Genomic DNA, 24,912 nt, shown 5'->3' on the forward strand with positions numbered 1-24,912 from the left:
GTCTCCTATAGCTGGTGTTCTTTTGGTCAATGTTTTGTTTTCTTGCAATTGGTTAATGTTAAGTTTAAGTGACAGTTGTATAAATAAAGCTTTATATTTAGGACTATGTGTATTGGGGCGGTGTGTAGTATAGTAGTTGTGTGTGTATCAGAGCGGGGTATACCAGCTCTTTGTATTAGAACAGGGTATAGTTCAGTAGGTTTTTATTTGAGCGGGGTAAAGTATAGAGGTTTTGTACGGTGGCAGAATGCGGCCATGAAAGAAAAAAAAATATGTTGTTCCCTCAAGATACTATGTCGTTCCCTCAAGATACTATGTCGTTCCCTCAAGATAGTTATCTCGTTCCCTCAAGATACTATGTCGTTCCCTCAAGATGTTATGTTGATCCATCAAGATAGTTATCTCGCTCCCTCAAGATACTATGTCGTTCCCTCAAGATGTTATGTTGTTCCCTCAAGATAGTTATCTCGTTCCCTCAAGATACTATGTCGTTCCCTCAAGATGCTATGTCGTTCCCTCAAGATACTATGTTGTTCTCTCAAGATAATTATCTCGTTCCCTCAAGATAGTTATCTCGTTCCCTCAAGATTTTAAAATTGTATTGATATACTATGATTCATTTCGCCCTTCGAAGCGGAACTGTAGACGTGGCCAGATCCCAAAAGTAAAATATTTGCATAATAATAATGATATAATAATTCTGTATTTAAAGAGAATAACTGAGAGGGGATAGGAGGGGTCCTGATCCAGAAATCCCGGGCTTAAAAACACGAAATCTCGAAATCCCGAATTTAAATAAAGTAAATCCCGACGTCCCGTAATCCGAAAAAAAGAAATCCCGGATCCGAAAGGGTCAATCCCGAAATCCCGAGCTTAAAAACACCCGATCCCGGAGTCCCAGTAAAGGTAGCACTCCACAGTTAGATGTGTAGTTTCGCATTTTAGCCCCTGAGGATTTTTCAAATATAACAGCTAGTGTGCAATAAAATTCATTTTTGGATTGCTGAGTATTAAAATAGCCTTCGTATTGGGTTTATATGAACATCAAGATCATATAATGTATGTAATATAGGCTGTTTTCTGTATGACAGTCCGTATTTATATGTCCATACCATACATTGGTCCGGCAATTTTTGTAATGTTTTTTTCCAACTTTTTGTCGCACGAACTTTGTGATTAGATTTTACGAAAAAATTAGGCGGAAAGACACCCATTTTTTATTTGATCATTAGGAAGATTTATGAAAACAGTTTCTAAAAAGGTATCACTCAAAGGCATTGAAATTCTAGTTTGATCCAAATTTTGGGGGATATGTGACATGCATGTTTACCCCCTTTTTGCAATATTTTATGGTAAATAAATGCAGAATGTTGCCATGGATACACAGAAAAGGAATTATTTTTCACCCTTTAAACATTTGAAAATTAAATCTAAGGAAGATACTGATTACATACATATGCACATGTACAACACAAACAGTTAGTTTAATGTATTAGAAATCCAGGAATAGGATATGATAAAACATTTTGTGGCTCATTTTTAATTTTATTTTCTAAGAGGGTGGTAAAGGGTTATTTTCGTGCAACGTTTTCGGCCTTTTCATTTTACGTGTTTTCGTGATTTGGTGTTTTATTTCTCGTTTTCTCGTGTTTGGTTCGATGTGCGTGCTTCGTATTTCCCCTTATTTATTTTCCGTGTTTCGTGTCGGTGGTCTTAATTTCTCGTTCTTGCATTGTTCCGCATTTGATTAAAAAGTGAATTGGAAGTAACTCCACGTCTTCACTCCACCGTTTCGCTTTTGAAATAAAGAATAAATCAATATAATTGTATTGCTATGTTGAGGGAACAAGATAACTATCTTGAGGGAACGACATAGTATCTTGAGGGAACGAGATAACTATCTTGCGGGAACGACATAGTATCTTGAGGGAACGAGATAACTATCTTGTGGGTACGACATATCATCTTGAGGGAACGACATAGTATCTTGAGGGAACGACATAGTATCTTGAGGGAACGAGATAATTATCTTGAGGGAACGAGATAACTATCTTGAGGGAACGACATAGTATCTTGAGGGAACGAGATAACTATCTTGAGGGAACGAGATAACTATCTTGAGGGAACGACATAGTATCTTGAGGGAACGAGATAACTATCTTGTGGGAACGACATAGCATCTTGAGGGAACGACATAGTATCTTGAGGGAACAATATAATTTTTTTTTCTTTCATGGCCGCATTCTGCCACCGTACGTAGGTTTTGTGTATTGGAGCGAGGTATACTTTATTTGTGGTGTGTGTTGAAACGTTGTATAGTATAGCGGGTTTGGTATCGGATCCGGGTATAGTATAACGGTTTTGGGTATCGGAGCCGGGTATAGTATAACGGTTTTGTGTATCGGAGCCGGGTATAGTATAACGGTTTTGTGTATCGGAGCCAGGTATAATATAACGGTTTTGTGTGTATTTGAGCCGTGTATACTATATTTGCTTTGTGTGTATTTATTGTAACGGGGTATAGTTTAACGGTTTTGTGTGTATTTGAACGGGGTATAGTATAACGATTTTGTGTAACGGAGCCGGGTATAATATAGCGGTTTGTGTATCGGAGCAAGGTATAGTATAACGGTTTTGTGTGTATTTGAGCGGGGTATATTAAAACGATTTTGTGTATCGGAGCCGGGTATAATATAGCGGTTTGTGTATCGGAGCCAGGTATAGTATAACGGTTTCGTGTGTATTTGAGCGGGGTATACTATATTTGCTATGTGTGTACTTGAGCGGGGTATACTATATTTGCGTTGTGCGTATTGTATTGTAACGGTGTATAGTATAACGGTTGTGTGTGTATTTGAGCAGCCTGGCAGGGTATACTATATTTACGTTGTGCGTATTGTATTGTAACGGTGTATAGTATAACGGTTTTGTGTGTATTTGAGCGGGTATACTATATTTGTTTTGTGTGTATTGTATCGTAATGGTGTATAGTATAACGGGTTTGGGTATTGGATCCGGGTATAGTATAACGATTGTGTGTGTATCTGAGCGGGGTATACTATATTTGCTTTGTGTGTATTGTACATGTTGTATTGTAACGGTGTATAGTATAACTATTTTTATGTGTAATTGAGAGGGGTGTGGAATAGCGGTTAATGCGAATTGCGGGAGAATGTCAAATTTTGGAAATTTAGTTGTAACGGCATTAATTAATCATGGCGAGGCTATATTAAACAAAAAATACAGCATCATTTAAATTTTATATAGAGAGATTCAATAAATAATTAGTTTTGTACAAGCACCACACAACATAAACAATGTTTGAACTGTAGTTAAGTTCAAATGTAACAACAAATTAACAACAGTCAGTCTCTGCAGAAGACACATGATTTATATCGAAAATAGTCCAGAAAATGAAAGGTTAACAACGAGTTGTTTTCCTAGATCTATGATCACTTTGTTCTGTATTTTGAATTCCTCATTTATAGAGCATTATAAATAAATAAATAGTCTCCATATTTACATACAATCATACATAGCACTAATTATTCATCCGCGATGATACTACTTTTCTCAACTAAAGTTTGTGTTTGGGACAATGAAAAACGGATTATGTCTCTGAGCAAATCTTCTTTGCATTGATAATACGGTTGAATAACTTTTCTGTAATCTTTGGCTTTGATTTTCAAGTTTTTCCTTCAGACTGGTCAATGTTTTCAACAACATTTGTTTCTTGTAACCAGGTAGATGGCGTCGCAATCGCTGAGTTTCTTTAAAACGAATTATATCGTCTGCTTGTGCTTCGCAGATGTTTTCCTCAACGATCATTTTTTCAGCTCTAAGTTGACTCACTTTGTCCTGATGTCTGGAATCGTTCTAGCGGAATCACATTCTGCACATGCGCTATCAACAAGAGTCATATTTGATTCTTCTTGTGTCGAGAAAACCGGAAGTTGGTTTTCTATGGAACCTTCACTGCTGTATGAGCTTGTTGAGCTGGTATTGTCTGAGATTACCATGCTACTGTTTGATGTATCGGATGACGCCTCACTATAGTCCTCCAATAAATCATTGACAGAAAGTCTTTTAGCAAGTTTTACTGCCATGCTACTGTTAGATTTATCGGATGATACCTCCCGAAAGTCCTCTAATAAATCATTGACAGAAAGTCTTCTAGCAAGTTTTACAGCCATTTCGTCGTCTAAGATATTGTCAATATTTTCTTCGTATTTGAAATCAATGGTGTAATCTATGTTTGCAAATCGTTCATTCAGTTCTTTAATTGTAGGAGAATTGAGTTTTATATCCACATCACCTTCAGAGATAATAGACCATCGATTAATGTTCAGATCAGTTAAACTTAGTTGTCTTTTTACACGCTTTGGTATCCTTGTGTCGGGTGCTGTCAGGGTAAATTCTGTAGAATTATAAGATTTCCGCGCCTCTTCAGGTGTCAGACCACCAATTACTCCCTCCAATTAAAAGTAGCCCTACTCTGACACAAAATAGTGCTTTTGATGTCCTTGTTTACTTAAACTAACCAACAAATTTGCAGAAATGAAACTTTTGGTGAAAGAGAAATATATCTAGATCATTTTGAGCCAAAATTTACTTGTCTATGAGTTTGTATTAAAAATTGAGGATTAATGCGCTCCCTAGTATACTAATTTTAGATTTCCAGAAAACCAGGTTTTTGTTTTGGAGTACCTCTGTTTAAAGGTCAGTTATTTTGTTAGAAGGCTTTAAAGGTATGGTGAAAATTGGCATGTAGAAAGCTGATACATGTACAATCAAGGATATACCTGGTTTCTATGAAGTTAAACTTAAGGTGAAATATTTAGAAAGCTGTGAAAATTGCAAAATTTGGTTGAACAGATAGGGATTTTTATTTGGTGGTCTGACACCTTCAGCTACGATACAAAAGTTCAAACAATCCTGAGCGTTGGCACCTTCCGGTGCAAGATCAATCAAGTCTTCTTCGTGCACAGATTTACGCAGAGGGATCCACGGATTTGTTTTGATGCGTGTGCTCTCCTTACGGACTGAACTTTGTCTATATCGTCGAGTTCATATAGCACACCATTGTCGGTTTCTTCCTCGTCGTCTGAAATGGCTGTTCGCCGGTTTGTGATAATGTATTTGTTACGTGGAGTAACTGATGTTTGGTACCTACGAAGTGAGCAGCGAAGAGATACGTCCTGGGCGACGTCGAAATATTTGCAGCTGTCGGCGGATGTTCCGAGGTTGTCGTTGGCATCGACAGGTGTAGTTTGTTGTTCAGTTGAAGCTTCCTTTGTCTTTTTCTTTTTGTATTTTTTGTTATACAGGCGAAACATAAAATCCTGCAAATGTGTCACATTTAGACAATATGAATGTCAATTATCTACTGCTGCCAAAAACAAATCACTTGAATAACAGGACCTTTTTCGGTACGTCGGGATCGGGTGTTTTTAAGCTCGGGATTACGGGATCGATCCTTTCGGGATTCGGGAATTCTTTTTTCGAATTTCTGGATGCCGGGATTTAAATTTCTTTAAATTCGGGACCTGGGGATTTCATGTTTTTAAGCTTTCTAAGGATTTCGGGATCAGTTGGTAGACATGTCAACCTATCTGGACACATTATACTCATTAGTACTAAACCGACACGCAGACTTTAAAAGTGTTAGTTCACAAGGTAACAGTCTGTTGGTAGACATGGCATCCTATCTGGACACATTATACTGATAAGTACTAAACCGACACGCACACTTTTAACGTGCTATATAGCTAGTTCACAAGGTAACAGTCTGTTGGCAGACATGTCATCCTATCTGGACACATTATACTGATAAGTACTAAACCGACACGCAAACTTTTAACGTGCTATATAGCTAGTTCACAAGGTAACAGTCTGTTGGTAGACATGTCATCCTATCTAGACACATTATACTGATAAGTACTAAACCGACACGCAGACTTTTAACGTGCTAGTTCACAAGGTAACAGTCTGCTGGTAGACATGTCATCCTATCTCGACACATTATACTGATAAGTACTAGACCGACAAGCAGACTTTAAATGTGCTAGTTCACAAGGTAACAGTCTGCTGGTAGACATGTCATCCTATCTGGACACATGATACTGATTAGTACTAGACCGACACACATACTTGTAATGTGCTAGTTCAAAAGGTAACAAACAGTCTGAGGGTAGACATGTCATCCTATCTGGACAAATTAAACTGATAAGTACTAAACCGACACGCAGACTTTTAACATGCTCGTTCACAAGGTAACAGTCTGTTGGTAGACATGTCATCCTATCTGGACACAATGTACTGATAAGTGCTAGACCGACAAGCAAACTTTAAACGTGCTAGTTCACAGGGTAACAGTCTGCTGGTAGACATGTCATCCTATATGGACACATTATACTGATAAGTAATAGACCAACAAGCAGACTTTTAACGTGATAGTTCACTAGGTAACAGTCAGTTGACAGACATGTCATCCTATCTGGACACATTATACTGATGAGTACTAGACCTGCACGCAGACTTTTAACGTGCTCGTTCATAAGGTAACAGTCTGTTGGCAGACATGTCATCCTATCTGGACACATTATACTGATAAGTACTAGACCGACACACAGACTTTTAATGTGCTAGTTCTCAAGGTAATAGTCTTCTGGTAGACATGTCAACCTATCTGGACACATGATACTCATTAGTACTAAACAACAAGCAAACTTTTGCCGTGCTAGTTCACAAGGTAACAGTCTTTTGATAGACATTTCATCCTATCTTAACACGTTATACTGATAAGTACTAAATCGACACGCAGACTTTTAACGTGCTAGTTTACAAGGTAACAGTCTGTTGGTAGACATGTCATCCTTTCTGGACACATTATACTGATAAGTACTTAACCGGCACGCACACTTTAAACGTGCTAGTTTACAAGGTAACAGTCTGCTGGTAGACATGTTATCCTATATGGACACATGATACTGATAAGTACTAGACCGACAAGCAGACTTTTAATGTGCTAGTTCACAAGGTAACAGTATGTTGGTAGACATGTCATCCTATCTGGACACATGATACTGATTAGTACTAGACCGACACACATACTTGTAATGTGCTAGTTCAAAAGGTAACAAACAGTCTGAGGGTAGACATGTCATCCTATCTGGACAAATTAAACTGATAAGTACTAAACCGACACGCAGACTTTTAACATGCTCGTTAACAAGGTAACAGTCTGTTGGTAGACATGTCATCCTATCTGGACACATTATACTGATTAGTGCTAGACCAACAAGCAGAGTTTAAACGTGCTAGTCCACAAGGTAACAGTCTGCTGGTAGACATGTCATCATATCTGGACACATTATACTGATAAGTAAGAGACCAGCAAGCAGACTTTTAACGTGCTAGTTCACTAGGTAACAGTCTGTTGGCAGACATGTCATCCTATCTGGACACATTATACTGATACGAACTAGACTTGCACGCAGACTTTTAACGTGCTAGTTCACAAGATAGCAGTCTGTTGATAGACATGTCATCCTATCTAGACACATTATACTGATAAGTACTAAACCGACACGCAGACTTTGAACGTGCTAGTTCACAAGGTAACAGTCTGTTAGTAGACATGTCATCCTATCTGGACACATTATACTGATAAGTACTAGACCGGCACGCAATTTTTTAACGTGCTAGTTCACAAGGCAACAGTCTGTTGGTAGACAGGTCATCCTATCTGGACACATTATACTGATAAGTACTAGACCGGCACGCAGACTTTTAACGTGCTAGTTCACAAGGCAACAGTCTGTTGGCAGACATGTCATCCTATATGGACACATTATACTGATAAGTACTAGACCAGCACGCAAACTTTTAACGTGCTAGTTCACAAGGTAACAGTCTGTTGGTAAACAGGTCATCCTATCTGGACACATTATACCAACAAGCAGACTTTTAACGTGCTAGTTCACAAGGTAACAGTCTGTTGGTTGACATGTCAGCCTATTTGGAAACATTATACTGACAAGTACTAGACCGGCACGCACATTTTAAACGTGCTAGTTTACAAGGTAACAGTCTACTGGTAGACATGTCAACCTATCTGAAAACATTATACTGATAAGCATTGGACCGAAACGCAGTCTTTTAACGTGCTAGTTCAAACTGATTAATACTAAACTGAAATACAGACCTTTAATGTGCTTGTTCACAAGGAAACAGTCTGCTGATAGACATGTCATCCTATCTGGACACATTATACTGATTAATACTAAACTGAAATACAGACCTTTAATGTGCTAGTTCACAAGGAAACAGTCTGCTGGTAGACATGTCATCCTATCTGGACACATTATACTGATAAGTACTAGACCGACACGCAGACTTTTAATATGCAAGTTCACAAGGAAACAGTCTGCTGGTAGACATGTCATCCTATCTGGACACATTACACTGATAAGTAAGAAACCAGCAAGCAGACTTTTAACGTGCTAGTTCACTAGGTAACAGTCTGTTGGCAGACATGTCATCCTATCTGGACACATTATACTGATAAGTACTTGACCGGCACGCAAACTTTTAACGTGCTAGTTCACAAGGTAACAGTCTGTTGGTAGACAGGTCATCCTATCTGGACACATTATACTGATCAGTAATAGACCAACAAGCAGACTTTTAACGTGCTTGTTCACAAGGTAACAGTCTGTTGGTTGACGTGTCATCCTATTTGGAAACATTATACTGACAAGTACTAGACCGGCACGCACACTTTAAACGTGCTAGTTTACAAGGTAACAGTCTACTGGTAAACATGTCAACCTATCTGGACACATTATACTGATAAGCATTGGACCGAAACGCAGACTTTTAACGTGCTAGTTCAAACTGATTAATACTAAACTGAAATACAGACCTTTAATGTGCTTGTTCACAAGGAAACAGTCTGCTGATAGACATGTCATCCTATCTGGACACATTATACTGATAAGTACTAGACCGACACGCAGACTTTTAATATGCAAGTTCACAAGGAAACAGTCTGCTGGTAGACATGTCATACTATCTGGACACATTATACTGATTAATACTAAACTGAAAACAGACCTTTAATGTGCAAGTTCACAAGGAAACAGTCTACTGATAGACATGTCATCCTATCTGGACACATTATACTGATTTATACTAAACTGAAATACAGACATTTAATGTACTAGTTCACAAAGAAACAGTCTGCTGATAGACATGTCATCCTATCTGGACACATGATACTCATTAGTACTAAACCGACAAGCAGACTTTTAACGTGCTAGTGCACAAGGAAACCGTCTGCTGATAGACATGTCATCCTATCTGGACACATGATACTCATTAGTACTAAACCGACATGCAGACTTTTAACGTGCTAGTTCACAAGAAAACAGTCTGCTGATAGACATGTCAACCTATCTGAACACATTATAATGATAAGTACTTAACCGACAAGCAGACTTTTAACATGCTAGTTCACAAGGAAACCGTCTGATGATAGACATGTCATCCTATCTGGACACATGATACTCATTAGAACTAAACCGACATGCAGACTTTTAACGTGCTAGTTCACAAGGAAACAATCTGCTTATAGACATGTCGTCCTATCTGGACACATTATACTGATAAGTACTAAACCGACATGCAGACTTTTAACGTGCTAGTTCACAAGAAAACCGTCTGCTGATAGACATGTCATCCTATCTGGACACATGATACTCATTAGTACTTAACCGATATGCAGACTTTTAACGTGCTAGTTCACAAGAAAACAGTCTGCTGATAGACATGCCAACCTATCTGAACACATTATAATGATAAGTACTTAACCGACAAGCAGACTTTTAACGTGCTAGTTCACAAGGAAACCGTCTGCTGATAGACATGTCATCCTATCTGGACACATGATACTCATTAGTACTAAACCGACATGCAGACTTTTAACGTGCTAGTTCACAAGGAAACAATCTGCTGATAGACATGTCATCCTATCTGGACACATTATACTGATAAGTACTAAACCGACATGCAGACTTTTAACGTGCTAGTTCACAAGGAAACCGTCTGCTGATAGACATGTCATCCTATCTGGACACATGATACTCATTAGTACTAAACCGATATGCAGACTTTTAACGTGCTAGTTCACAAGGAAACAGTCTGCTGATAGACATGTCATCATATCTGGATAATTTCTCGCTACATTGAAGACCTGTTGGTGACCCTCTGCTGTTGTTTTTAATTTGGTCGGGTTGTTGTCTCTTTGACACATTCCCCATTTTCATTCTCAATTTTATACATTATACTGATATATTTTATAAGTACTAAACCGACATGCAGACTTTTAACGTGCTAGTTCACAAGGAAACAGTATGCTGATAGACATGTCATCCTATCTGGACACATTATTATGATTAGTACTAAACCAACATATACATGATATATAAAAAAAATATTTATTACATATATCATATATAAAAAAAAAATTATAAGATATTTTAAATAAAAACTTTATAAGATATTTAAATAAAAACTTTATAAGATATTTTATATAAGAAATATTTATAAGATCATGAAAATATATTATGTTAATTTTTTTATAAGATATCTTATATACCTTTGATAACTATTTACACCACTGGGTCGATGCCACTGCTGGTGGACGTTTCGTCCCCGAGGGTATCACCAGCCCAGTAGTCAACACTTCGGTGTTGACATGAATATCAATAATGTGGTCATTTATTAATAAATTTCCTGTTACAAAACTTTGAATTTTTCGAAAAACTAAGGATTTTCTTATCCCAGGCATAGATTACCTTAGCCGTATTTGGCACAACTTTTTGGAATTTTGGATCCTTCAACTTCAACTTCAACTTCAACTTTTTACTTGTTTGGCTTTATAAATATTTTGATATGAGCGTCACTGATGAGTCTTATGTAGACGAAACGCGCGTCTGGCGTACTAAATTATAATCCTGGTACCTTTGATAACTAATTATATAAAAAATATCTTATAAGATATCTAAAATACTTTATAAGATAGCTTTTAAACTTTAGAAGATGTTTTTATTATATCTTATCAAAGCTAGATTATATAAGATATTTGATATATTATATGAGATATCTTATATATTATATTACATAAGAAATCTTGAAGTAAGAATAAAATGAAAAACGGCTTGCCATATATGTTTCTGTACCAAGTCAGACTATGTTAACCATGTGTTGTTCGTTGTTGTTTATCTTTTGTTTGTAGAACTGGTTTAACCCCACTGCATGTAATTTAATATTCACGATTTCATTTCTTTTTTTTTAAAGAAAGCAACTTGTGTACATTGTGAATACACAACACGGAAGCTAACAACGCGGACCTCGACGAAAGCACCCATCAATATTTACATGTGGAATACACGGCGCTTGGGTACATAATACAGATTTCATATTAGTAATTTCTTAAAATATTCAATTTTCTATGTTATATAAAGGCTGGGTATTAATCTTCGTTTCAAATCTTTTATGTATTGAACTAGAATATTTACTTTTAAGATCAATAGGAAACTAATATATAAATAACTATCTTATCAATAACCCAGTACGTCCGTCCCACATAGAGTATATGGTTTGTCCGGCTACCTCCTCCTACGATTGACAAGTTTTTGTTGGTAAGCTGCCTTTGTAAGACAGATATCTTTGTTGGTCAGATATCTTCGTTGAAGAGATGTCATTGTTGGACAGACTAGATATTTTTGTAAGACAGACGTCTTTGGTAGAAAAAGAATTTTGTTGAACAAATGTCGCCTTTGTTGGACCTATGTCTTTGTTAATCATATTAGATATTTGTCTGTATTATTTTGTTGTACGTGTCTTTGTTGTACATGTCTTTATTGGACAGCTATCTTTGTTGAACATATGTCTTTACTAAGCAGAAGTCTTTTTTGGACAGAAGTCATTTTTGGACAGATATTTTTGGTTGACAGATATCTTTCTTGGACAGATTAAATGCCTTTTCATTGAACGTTGTTTGGTTGCTTCTCGTTGGCGTATTTTCTTCGCTTATAAAACTATAGTTATTTTTGCAACGAAGCTCATTAAAAAATAAGGCTAAACATATGATGAGTTTTTCAACTGATTTTTATAGTTTATTCGTATGTTGAACACCACTGTCCCAGGTTAGGAGGAGGGTTGGGATCCTGCTAATATGTTTAACCCTGCCACATTCTGTATGTTTGTGTCTGTCCCAAGTCAGGAGCCTGTAATTCAGTGGTCGTCGTTTGTTGCTGTCTTACATATTTGTTTTTCGTTCATTTTTTGTACATTAATAAGGCCGTTAGTTTTCTCGTTTGAATTGTTTTACATTTGTTATTTCGGGGCCTTTTATGGCTGGCTATGCGGTATGAGCCTGAGCTGTCTCATTGGCAATCATACCACATCTTCTTTTTTATAAGCTATTGACATACTTTTCTAATTTTCGTGATACTAACAAATATCGTCTAAAGACCTGTTAGTTTTAAAATAATTTAATTGAATCCGATTTTGAGACTGAACCGCATTGAGCTTGAAATATTGTTTAAGTTTTCCGTCTTCTGTTGATTGGTTGATTGATTGATTTCTTATAACGTCCAGTGATAAACATTTCATGCAGATTTAGGACGAAAACACTGTGTCTGTGGCCAGGGATGATTGCTAAACACTGTACGTTGCTCGCTAACAAGATAAATGCTAGACACTACGTTGCCCACTAACAGGAAGAATGCTAAATACTCTATGCTGCCCACTAACAGGATGGATGCTTAACACTGTACTATGCCATCTAACAGGAGGATTGCTAAACACTGTATGTTGCCCACTAACAGGAGGATTGCCAAACACTGTACTATGTCCACTAACAGGAGAATTGCTAAACACTGTACTATGCCCACTAACAGGAGGATTGCTAAACACTGTACTATGCCCACTAACAGGAGGATTGCTAAACACTGTACTATGCCCACTAACAGGAGGATTGCTAAACACTGTACTATGCCCACTAACAGGAGGATTGCTAAACACTACACGTTGCTCACTAACAGGATGAATGATAAACACTGTACTATGCCCACTAACAGGAGTATTGCTAAACACTGTACTATGCCTACTAACAGGAGGATTGCTAGACATCGTATGTTGCCTACTAACAGGAGGAATGCTTATCACTGCAGATTGCCAACTAACAGGATGAATGCTAAACACTGAACTATGCCAACTAACAGGAGGACTGATTAACACTGTACTATGCCAACTAACAGGAGGATTGCTAGACAATGTATGTTGCCCACTAACAGAAAGATTACTAGACACCGTATGATGCCCACTAACAGGAGGATTGCTAAACACTGTACGTTGCTCAATAACAAGAGGACGGATTGCTTAACTATGGAACCCATGACTGCCTTATGTTAATGATCAGCATTATATTCAGTGCTCACAACATTATATGCAGTGCTCACACCATTATATGCAGTACTCACAACATTATATTAAGTGCTCACAACATTATATTAAGTGCTCACACCATTATATGAAGTGCTCACAACATTATACGTTTTTTGTTGTATGATGAGATCATTCGGTAAACTTCGTTTTTTAGTGGAAATTACCGAATCCATAATTGGTAAATTACGGTAGATTAATGCCCAGCAAACAAATTTCAACAGTTATTATTATATATGTTATCATTAAGGCAGTATACAATATTTAAAACTGATTGAAATAAGTAAATTAAGAAGTATGATCAATTTAACACAAATTTATTCCACACCAGGGCAGTTTAAACTTATTTTGAGGATCAGTTTCACCATATTCACAACTTAATATGTATATAAAATTATATTTAAGTCTTTATTAAATTGCTTCTCCGAACGCAGTTGGATACGACCGCAATGGTCCAACCATGGACCGTTCGGACAAAAATGGACACACTATTCACGCTCGATATAGGTCTGAATTTGGAATGTAATTAAATATTTGACACATAATAGGTTTCTGACACAGAATAACTGTAGTAAAGAACTAAAAATTGGTTATATAGTTTGAATTTACACTTAATTTTTTGCTTTTGCACTACGCTGTTGCGAATTGCCCCACCCCCTCCAAAAATTAAAAAAATACCCTCCTTTTTTGTTGTTTTGTGCAATATACTATGCTGTTGCACACTGACCCCAACCTCAAGAAAAGAAAAATGTATCCCCCACTTTTTTTGGTTTCCCTGTTTAAATGATTTACTCTAGTCAGTTTTGGACCCTTTATAGCTTGCTGTTTGGTGTGAGCCAAGGCTTCGTGTTGAAGACCGTACTTTGACCTATACTGGTTTAAAATTATAAATTGTGACTTCGATGGAGAGTTGTCTCATTGGCACTAATACCACATCTTCTTATGTCTATTGTATCTGTACCAAGTAAGAGATATGACAGTTGTTATCACATAGTCCTATGAATGTTGGCGTTTGTATTTGTAGCAGTTCAGTGTGTTTATTGTTCTTTTTCCCCTCGCATGGTTGATGTGTTTCTCATAGTTTTTGGCATGTAACTCGGATTTGTGTAAGATAAATCGATTTATGACTTTTGACAGCCGTATATGCCTTTATGTTTTACTTAAATCTCCCTTGAAATTTTTTAAAGTTTTAGTTCTAGAGAAATCTCTAAAATGTTAAAACAGAAGACTTGGTCATGTTAAAACGTTTAGCTCTTCACACGTAGTAGAGTACCTGTATTTGTATATATTTCAAAGGTCGTATAAACCTAAGAAATGCAGATTCATATATGTTTTGGAATAACATTGAGAATGGAAATGGGGGATATGTGAAAGAGATAACAACCAAGGAAAGCGCAGGTAACTGCCGGAGGCCAAAAATGATTATATAATCAATGCAGCATGAAAATCCCTGCTGGTTCCTTTATTTTATCGTCAATATACCCTGTAGTCCGGCCGATTGATGCAGATATAGAGCAGAATTGCTCACTTGATGAGGAAAGCATGAAACTTTGCATAGTAGTTCTTGGTTATATACCCTTTGATTTCAGCTATGGACCCACTCTGAAAAATCCAATATGGCTGCCATTTTCAAGATGGCGGAAAAACGGTATAAAATTCAAGATTTTCCTAAAAGTATTCTAGATAATTTCGGAAATTAAAGAAATGATTTTTCAAAAATGGACTTCATGTTCTTGAATTTGTTATCAAGTAATTCTTAAGTATAAAAAGAATAATTTTGGTATTTTTATAAAACATAAGTTGGAAATATAGCTGCATATACAAGAACAAATAGTGAAATTCAAAATGTTAATCAAAATGTTACATGTTATTGTAATTGTTCTTTAAACGCTTTCAGTTTTAATGGTTGAAATGAAATAGGTTGAAAGGAGTCGATTGACGTTAATATAGGTCGGGTAAATGTGGTGGAATAGTAGGTAACTCATCTGAACCTTGAGGCAGTGCCGAGGGCACCTTGTCTCGTGTCTCTTCAATTCTACGTCTTACGTCACTTATTGCGTTTTCATCTGCCGTACCCACTACATCGTCAAATTATTCTATGTAATCAATAGGTGTAGCTTTCTTCAGGCGGATTGGACGATTGCCATCATTTAAAATGGTTAAGGGGCAACTATTTCCTTTTCCAACTACGTGCGTAACCAATTTGCAACATTTCAGCGAGTATGGTCCTAAGATGCACTCCTGGTCAGCACTTTTATTAGTTTTAATGGTAACAGTCATGTTTTAATTTGACGGAACTGTGATGGTTCGTTTTATGCAAACTAGCTGATTTAAAATCTCGTTTCCACTATTAACAAATGGCGCATTTATCGCTTGATTGTTGATGGTATTTGTGGGAGTACTCATGTTTATCACCGCGATCAGTGTGTCCAAAATAACTAGCCTAACTATAACATCGTCTATTAATGGCTCTTTGCACACATCCCATTTGATGTTTACTCTATTAATGTCGAGAGTCGTTCCTTATAATCTTCCCAATAACAAGCTGTTAACCCAAACCACGTAGCGTTACGTTCTCCAAATATCCATTTTCTGCCGCAACTATTTTCTCATTTACTAATGTTATCATTGCAGCAGTGTCCACATTCATGCTCATATTTTGGTCATGTATAGTACCTCGTACTACTAAGCTCTTTCAAATGTTTCGTCTGATGACAATATTGGACGAGGCAGTGGGCCTGTGTTCGATTTTGTGATAAGGTGATATTTCATGGCCAATAGATTTTGGAATCTGAGTTGTCCTACTGGCCAGACCCTTTGCTCCATTGAAGGGCTTACACTTTGATTTGCTCAGTATCCTGGTGAAGATGACCGTTGTCTGAAATAATCGGGATTTTTGGAGTTTATCAGAGATGCTAACCGTTGTCTTTAGTGACTATATGATCTCTAGCTTAGTGGGTGTGTTCCTGATTGATAGGCATTAAGCTTTGGTGTACTTCTATCTGCCGATTTACCGTGATTGTATTGCTCAAGAGATCGTCCACGTTTATATTGATCAGGCGATCTTCCATTGAACTGGTGATCATTCATGATTTTTTTATCAGAAGAACCGAGATTATATTGATCGGCCAATCCAAAGTTATGCTGAGTATTTGAAAGCATAACATCAGCTAGTTTTGTGACATTTTGTGTGAGGTTATGCAACTCATAATCCAAAGGACTGCTCATATTTTCTTAACCGGTCGGTGATACTGCGCTATCAGCAAAGTAGACTTGTCGATGGTCATAATTGGCACTTTATTATCCATATATCGCCATCTGGTTTGCTTTTGAGGTTTTCAATTGTTTTAACGCCTTGTTGAATGTTTCTGGGCTACTCTCTATTACATGCCTTGAAGAATCTTTGTCTTTACATCCTCGACGGAATGTTTTGGTTCCAATCTGGTTTGATCGTCTTTCTTGCTGGAGCGCTGCTCCAAATGAATGCTTTTTTAAGGCCTTGGAATCATCATCTGTGTTAACCATGCGAGCGTACTCAAAGCCAACATCGGCCTGGCAATCTGGGGCCTACACACATTTTTCCTGATTTCCCATTGTCATCTACCGGCAGTTCGTTCAAATTGGTAAATGAACGCCTCCCAAGTGATGGATCCTCTTCAATTGAGTTTTTGCATTTTTGGCAGCTGTGGGCTTCGGCTCCGGTCCCTTGCACAAAGATTTTCTTGCCATCGGGTATATTCTCTCTCCAGTGAATAGTCTGAAGAAGAGGTGTTGTCACACTCTTTTTCTTTCCTCTGCCCTTTCCAGGATCGGTCAATGGAGTCAACTTGCTGTTATATGGGAAGCATATTAAAGCTCCAGAAGCGGACGAGGTTGTCATAATTGGAGTGATAAATGTGGGATTTGCCATTGACTCGACGGGGAATCGATGACACCGAAAGTAGGCACTGCATTCAGCATTGGAGAAACTTTATAGAATCCACTTGCAACCAATTGTTTCTGTAATGGTGTGCTGATCTGAAACAAATATTATTGAATCATAGTAGATGGTAAGTGTGCGTAAGAAGACACATAAGCCTTTTGCTGGTATCCTTGATTAGTACTAGAGGTTTATAGTATGTTCATCGGTATAAAGACATCATTCGTAAATATAGCTCAACATGCAGACTTCTTATACGTTCAGGTATTTCACATCCAATTTTTTATGGAAATATTCTTTATAAAGCACAAAGGTGTCAGTATTCACCTCAGAAACTTAAAAAACCTTTGAATAGACTTATTAAGAAGGGATATAATTACGATACTGTTGTCAAGTCATTAAAGATTGCATATTTTGGCGTTAATATTGAGTCACTGATAAGGTCTTTGCGTCGGAACTAAACACATTTATTCTAAAAACAGTTGTTGGCATGACACGGGTTATGTTCTTCTCATATAAGTTATGATGGTATGATACTAAACCCCTAACGGGAAGGATTGTGCCTTATGTACATATGATGAAATCATAATCTTTCAGTCAGTTTAATTGAAGTCTGGAGCTGGCATGTCAGTTAACTGCTAGTAGTCTGTTGTTATTTATGTATTATTGTCATTTTGTTTATTTTCTTTGGTTACATCTTCTGACATCAGACTCGGACTTCTCTTGAACTGAATTTTAATGTGCGTATTGTTATGCGTTTACTTTTCTACATTGGTTAGAGGTATAGGGGGAGGGTTGAGATCTCACAAACATGTTTAACCCCGCCGCATTTTTGCGCCTGTCCCAAGTCAGGAGCCTCTGACCTTTGTTAGTCTTGTATTATTTTAATTTTAGTTTCTTGTGTACAATTTGGAAATTAGTATGGCGTTCATTATCACTGAACTAGTATATATTTGTTTAGGGGCCAGCTGAAGGACGCCTCCGGGTGCGGGAATTTCTCGCTACATTGAAGACCTGTTGGTGACCTTCTGCTGTTGTTTTTTATTTGGTCGGGTTGTTGTCTCTTTGACACCAGGGATGGGGTAATCGTAATCTGTAATCGTAATCGATTGTTATTGATTACATTTTTTCAAGTAATCGACAGTAATCTGTAATCGAAGACATTTTCGATTACATGTAATCGTAATTTAATCGATTACAGCAAAAATTTGGATGTAATCATCGATTACTTTTCGATTACATTTCGATTACTTTAGTAAAATAGTTTGATGAAAAATAACCTATTTCAGAGGAAAATGTGTATGTTATCACTTTGTAGTACAGATAAAATATTATGCATTAACAATACTTGAGATTTAAGCAACTGCCTTATTTCTATCTATTGTCTCTAGCTGCATTATGAGTAACCAGATCCCTCCCCTACCTAATTTTACTTTATATCTAGCTTTTGAAACAAATGGATGTATGTGCTTGTCAATAATTCAAGAGCTTTAATATTTAAATAAGAAAATAGATTTGAAAAAATAAAATGGATCTTAAATAAGAAATGTGTCTGTCTTTCGTTAAGTTCTGTACTACATTTTTTAAAAGTAATAAGCTTATATAAATTATTTGTATTAAATTTCCTGAAAACATCATTTTCGATCAGAGTTGAAATTAAAGCTTAGAATACATAAACAGTTGATTTCTTAAATGTTATGATATATATACATGTATATAAATTAAATTAAAAAAGAACACAAAATCCTTTTAACAATGAACCAATGGCAATGCATAGCAATTCTTTTTAGAAATAGATACATGTATCCCTTTGACACTATAAATATATTTTGTATATAATTTGATTGGAGAAGTTAACAACATTCTTGCCTTTACTAATGAGATGATCAAAGTCTTCTAATCAATAACAAACATACTTTGTTTTTATTTCAATTATCTTATGTCTAATAAAGAAGGAAATTTACAATATTTAGCCCCAGGTTATAAATTGTACTCCAGTGGCAGTTAAATAATCTGTAATTAGGGTGGTTATCCAAACAAAAGTTTTAAAACATGCATGTCATTATAAAAATAAATTTTGATCTTAAAAATTAGCTGAACTAATTAATTATTCTACTTTTTTTTATATTTCCTTAAACATTGTAATTAACTATTCTAAAATAAATTTTTTTAAAGAGTAAAAACAAAAAAGCTAACGTGTCAGTAAGAAAGCTAATTTTTTGAAAAACAATTAGTTATGAATAAGTGATTATTGCAATGCGATGACATCTTTCATATATGTTGAAAGTCAAAATTACGAGATTTTTTAAATATTTCTAATTTTCATCAAGAGATTTGATCTAAAAAGCAGCTATTAACTTATAATTTAGAAACAATGCTTTGAATGATGCATTAGGTAAAGATCTTAATTTCCACTATATATACAAATGTTGAGCAATATAATTGTGTTTTACTCATGTTATTTTTTGTTGAAATGTTGAAGTATGTAATTGACAGTTATCGAAAAGTAATGTAATTACTTTTGATAAAGTAATCGATTGTAATCGATTACATACTAAAATTTGAGTAATCGATTATTAATCGATTGCACAAAAATCCTTCATGTAATCGATTATTAATCGATTACATTTGTCAGTAATCGTGCCCATCCCTGTTTGACACATTCCCCATTTCCATTCTCAATTTTATTTTTATCTTAAATGGAGATTGTTGTTGAATAATTTGAACTGTCTCATGCAGGGCCAAGGGCCCTGGCATAGGACTTTTGACTTAAGGTGAAAACACCTTCAACAGAGTTGGCGCGGTTTATGGTTCATGCGACCTACAATTGGGGAAAGACCCACGGCATGGATTTTGTTGTGTACTTTTGGTAAACTTGCTTTGTACAGGCTAAGGTCAAATTTTGGCTAAGATGATGTGTCCATTGCAAAAATATTAACTTCTTTATTTCGATTGTCCACTGATTCATTTACAACAGATACCAGTTGTTGGAAGGTACCCTGCTGTTCAAACGCACTTGTAAATAGAACTGTGTCACCTTTCTCAGTTCTTGTCAGCTTGTCCAATCTTCTCACCACAACATTGAATATCTTATTGGTCTGACCATCAATTCCGCCAATGCAAGCAATTATTACTTGCCTTGTGGTCTATCCTGTCTTCAGACTGCTGAAGTTGCTGAGATATTGCTTTTAACTGTTTGTTATTAATATTCATTGCCTCTTTCTGTTCAGCTTGAAACGTAATGAGACCAACACATATTTTATATATTCGCGCTTCTCTCTGTTTTATATTGCGGTAAATCTCAGCTGTTCTTTGAGCATTTGATTTTCTATCTGTTAAATGTTCTTAGTACAATTGTTTAATGGTCATTTCTGAGCTGTCCTCTGTTAAAGCGTCTTCAGCTGTGGGTTTCTACATATCTCAAGTGATTCCATTTCTGCCATTTCAATGTTCTTGTCCTTATTGTCCTCAATTCCTGCCATTTCACTGATATGTGTTTAACTGATTCTCAATTTACAGTTTAATGTCTCAAATTGCAAAATATGGCGACCCAAGAGATAAGATAGGCACTGAATAATATCTTAAGGCAGATAAATCCCAAATCACAGCTTTTATGTGTGACCCAAGACAACAAATAGTGCAGCTTTTAATGAAAGCTACTACTTCAGCTTTTTATGAAAGCTACTACTTTGTGTATGAAATGACAAGCAAGGCAAAATCAGAAAGGGCAGAACTTGGAGAGATACCAAATGACACTATACATCAATAAAATGCTTATATTCAGGTCAATTCTCAATAATGAATATTTGCTTATTTTTCAAGGCGGCCATTTTGAACATAGCCGCCATTTTGTATTTCAAAAAAAGATCAAAACAAAATCTTGCTAAGTACAATAAGTTATTCAAATATGTTGATTTTTGTGCACCCAGCATCAAATCCACTGTGGTTTGTGCAATACTGGAAAATATTTTAGAACGTACGGCAGCCATCTTGAAATAAGCCGCCATATTGAATTTTGAGGGTGGGTCCATAGCTAATATTGCTCAGTACACAAAAGTTTACCATCATGCAAAAATTGGTGCATTCCTCATTATTTGAGCAATTTTTTCACCGATCGGCCGGACTACTGGATATGCAGTCATTTTACTATTCTTTCTACGGATTCATGTAGTATTTTGAAATACTTTAATTTTTTATGAAACGCGTCTTCTGATGCGCTGACTTTATTTTGTTATCAGCCCATAGACATAATTTAGTCGTGTGACCGTGACGTCATCAACGTTTTTTAATGGTTTTCTACGGTTTAAATGGAATTGATAATTAAATTATAAGAAATGACTGTAATATTATCTCTGTCTATTCGAAATAACATTAAAAATGTGGTGCGCTGTTAAATAACCCGCTACGCGCGTTATTCAGTGTGCACCAATTTATTTTTATGTTATATCTTCATAGACAGAAAAAAATATTACAGTCATTCCTTAAGTATTTTTCTAATGACTACAAATAAGAAAATGAATGATTTATAAACTTTTACAAAAGCTTTGAGGTATTATATTAACTAGCGGAGCAAGACATGCCGATCCTATGGTATGCAATGTGACACCACATTGTAATGTGATCATTTCTTTTCCTCAATTTGCCATTTGTAAGCTTTAAGTTTGTCCTTTGTAACATATACATTTCTAAATGGCTTGAAGAAAACAAGTTAATCGACGGGTTGTGTGTATTTATACGGGCACCAATAGCGCCATTTAAATAGTAGACTTGTTCTAATAGTGTAATGAATCACAGGGTGTCTCCATTATTCCCATTTTTGAATCATTGCAAGGTGTTGGCAATACTTTTTGTCATTCTTGGTTTTCTCAGCTGTATTAAAACATTTTATAGGCGTACTAAATTTGAAGCTTGGTATCTACGATGTGTGTTTTCTATCCCGACTTTGGTTTTCGTGTTTGTCTTCTATTTGGGTAGCTGACCTGTATGTCTTTTATGTAGAACATTATTCTGAGTTTTACCAAAGGCTACGTTAATCGATGACCGTCTACAGACTACCAAGCATATTATTTTTCTTTTCTTGAAAATCAATTACGTGATCACCGATTACGAAAAAAGATTTGTTTTGTTCTGCATTGTTTTCTTCGGTTATTTTGATTTCAACATCATTTAAAAGGCCGAGCAGTAAATTATTAGGTATTTTATCCGCAAAAAATTGTAAGAATAAAGGCAACAGTAGTATACCGCTGTTCGAAAGCCATTAATCGATTAAGAGAAAACAAATCCGGGTCACAAACTAAAACCGAGGGAAACACATGAACTATATGAGGAAAACAACATGAACATGGAAGTGCAACAAAAAACCAATCGACAATATAACACACACAGAACGAACTATATGATAACAATTGACATTTTCCTGACTTGGTACTACATTTTTATGAAAAAAAATAGTGGGTTGAGTCTTGTTTTATGTCTAGTCAAAATAATAATAAATCTGTTCAGAGCGGTTCAGATCAACATTTGTAAACAAGGGGTTGTCTCAGGAGATTAGTTTATATTTAAAATAACTTGTATATATAGACAATCCAAAGACGATACAATGGAAGTGTGGATTTCTATAGGGACTGGAATGAATACAAAACTGGATTTGGATATATAGCAGGAGAACATTGGCTTGGTAGGGGATTTGAATTCGCATTTTTTTCTAACTATCAACAGAATGAAATGAAATTAACATTCTCAGATAATTGCATACTGATAATTATCTCAGTTTGAAGCTTGAACTTTTCAGAGAATTTGTTATGTTACATTTTTTATGTTGTAAAAAGTCAAATTACAAAAACCTTAATAGTGATTAATCAGAACAAAAACCTTAATAGTTTGATTAATCAGAACAAGAACCTTAATAGTTTGATTAATCAGAACAAGAACCTTAAAAGTTTAATTAAACATTTCAGTACGTATGTATGTCAAACGTTTTTATATTTATTCAATTTCAAGATATCTTAGTAAGTAAATAGGATATCTAACAAATAATATAACATATACTTTATTCTATATGATATATCTTATTTAATTTGAAGTTAATAAAATATCTTATATAATTAAAAAAGATATCTAATATAATTTAAAAGATATCTTATCAACCTTGGTAGATATTTATTTATCTATAAAGATATCTTATTTATCTGAAAATATAACTTATTTACTGAATTTTAATGTGCATATTATTATGCGTTTGTCTACATTTGCTAGAGGTGTAGGGGGAGGATTGAGATCTCATAAACATATTTAACCCCGTCGCATTTTTGCGCCTGTCCCAAGTCAGAAGCCTTTAGCCTTTATTAGTCTTGTATTATTTTTAATTTTAGTTTCTTGTGTCGTTTCTTCTGGCGTTCATTATCACTGAACTAGTATATATATTTGTTTAGGGGCCAGCTGAAGGACGCCTTAGGTGCGGGAATTTCTCGCTGCATTGAAGACCTGTTGGTGACCTTCTGCTGTTGGTTGTTCTATGGTCGGGCTGTTGTCTCTTTGACAGATTCCCCATTTCCCTTCTCAATTTTATTATTTAGTTTATAAGATATCTTGAATCCAAAAAATCTTATATAGTTAAGAGATCTTTCTTGAACAAATAATATATCTTATAACCTAAAAAAGATATATTATTAGACTTTTGTATAAGATTTCTGATCTAATACAGATAAGATAAGATAAGATATATTTTATTTCCAATAGTGGACCCATTACGGGCATAATCAGTACATTGATTTTTTTATCACACAATTGCAATAGACAATAAACAAAAATAAAAATAGAAAAACGTTTGACAAAAAACATGAAATATAAATTGAGTAAAAAATACATGTAGTCACATATCAAAACCTGTATGTTTAGTGATTATTGACCGTGCACCAGAAGCATTTATTATAGAAAAAAAACTTTGAGTTAAGTCCTTCCTCGTGGCTGATGCATATTAGCAAATAGTATTGTTAATAATATTGAGAATGGAAATGGAGAATGTGCCAAAGAGACAACAACCCGACCATAGAAAAAAACAACAGCAGAAGGTCACCAACAGGTCTTCAATGTAGCGAGAAATTCCCGCACCCGGAGGCGTCCTTCAGCTGGCCCCTAAACAAATATATACTAGTTCAGTGATAATGAACGCCATACTAATTTCCAAATTGTACACAAGAAACTAAAATTAAAATAATACAAGACTAACAGAGACTCCTGACTTGGGACAGGCGCAAAAATGCGGCGGGGTTAAACATGTTTGTGAGATATCAACCCCCCCCTTTACCTCTGCAGGAGTCACCAAGGGCAGGTGCTTAAAGGACACTTCAAGAAATCTGAAAAATTTAAACATTTTACAACACAAGCATAAACTAATACTTAAAAAAGAATTACTATATTATAGTCCTGCTTGTGGCTGAAGCACATAAATAAGATTAATATGTACATGATGTAGTTATCCA

The 24,912-nt window shown here is 35.7% G+C and overlaps 2 protein-coding genes across 2 annotated transcripts in view; one reads left to right on the top strand and one right to left on the bottom strand.

The window, feature by feature from the left end:
- LOC139497232 (caspase-3-like) overlaps positions 1-24,912 on the top strand; it is a 303,768-nt gene that overhangs the window by 98,803 nt on the left and 180,053 nt on the right. The gene's annotated exons all lie outside the window — the stretch shown is intronic.
- On the bottom strand, positions 12,763-13,200 carry LOC139497866 (ovarian abundant message protein-like). The gene has a single exon (XM_071286105.1). The coding sequence runs from the start codon at positions 13,198-13,200 to the stop codon at positions 12,763-12,765; it is 438 nt and encodes a 145-aa protein (XP_071142206.1).

Source organism: Mytilus edulis, chromosome 12, assembly GCF_963676685.1.
Source record: "Mytilus edulis chromosome 12, xbMytEdul2.2, whole genome shotgun sequence".
NCBI lineage: Eukaryota > Metazoa > Mollusca > Bivalvia > Mytilida > Mytilidae > Mytilus > Mytilus edulis.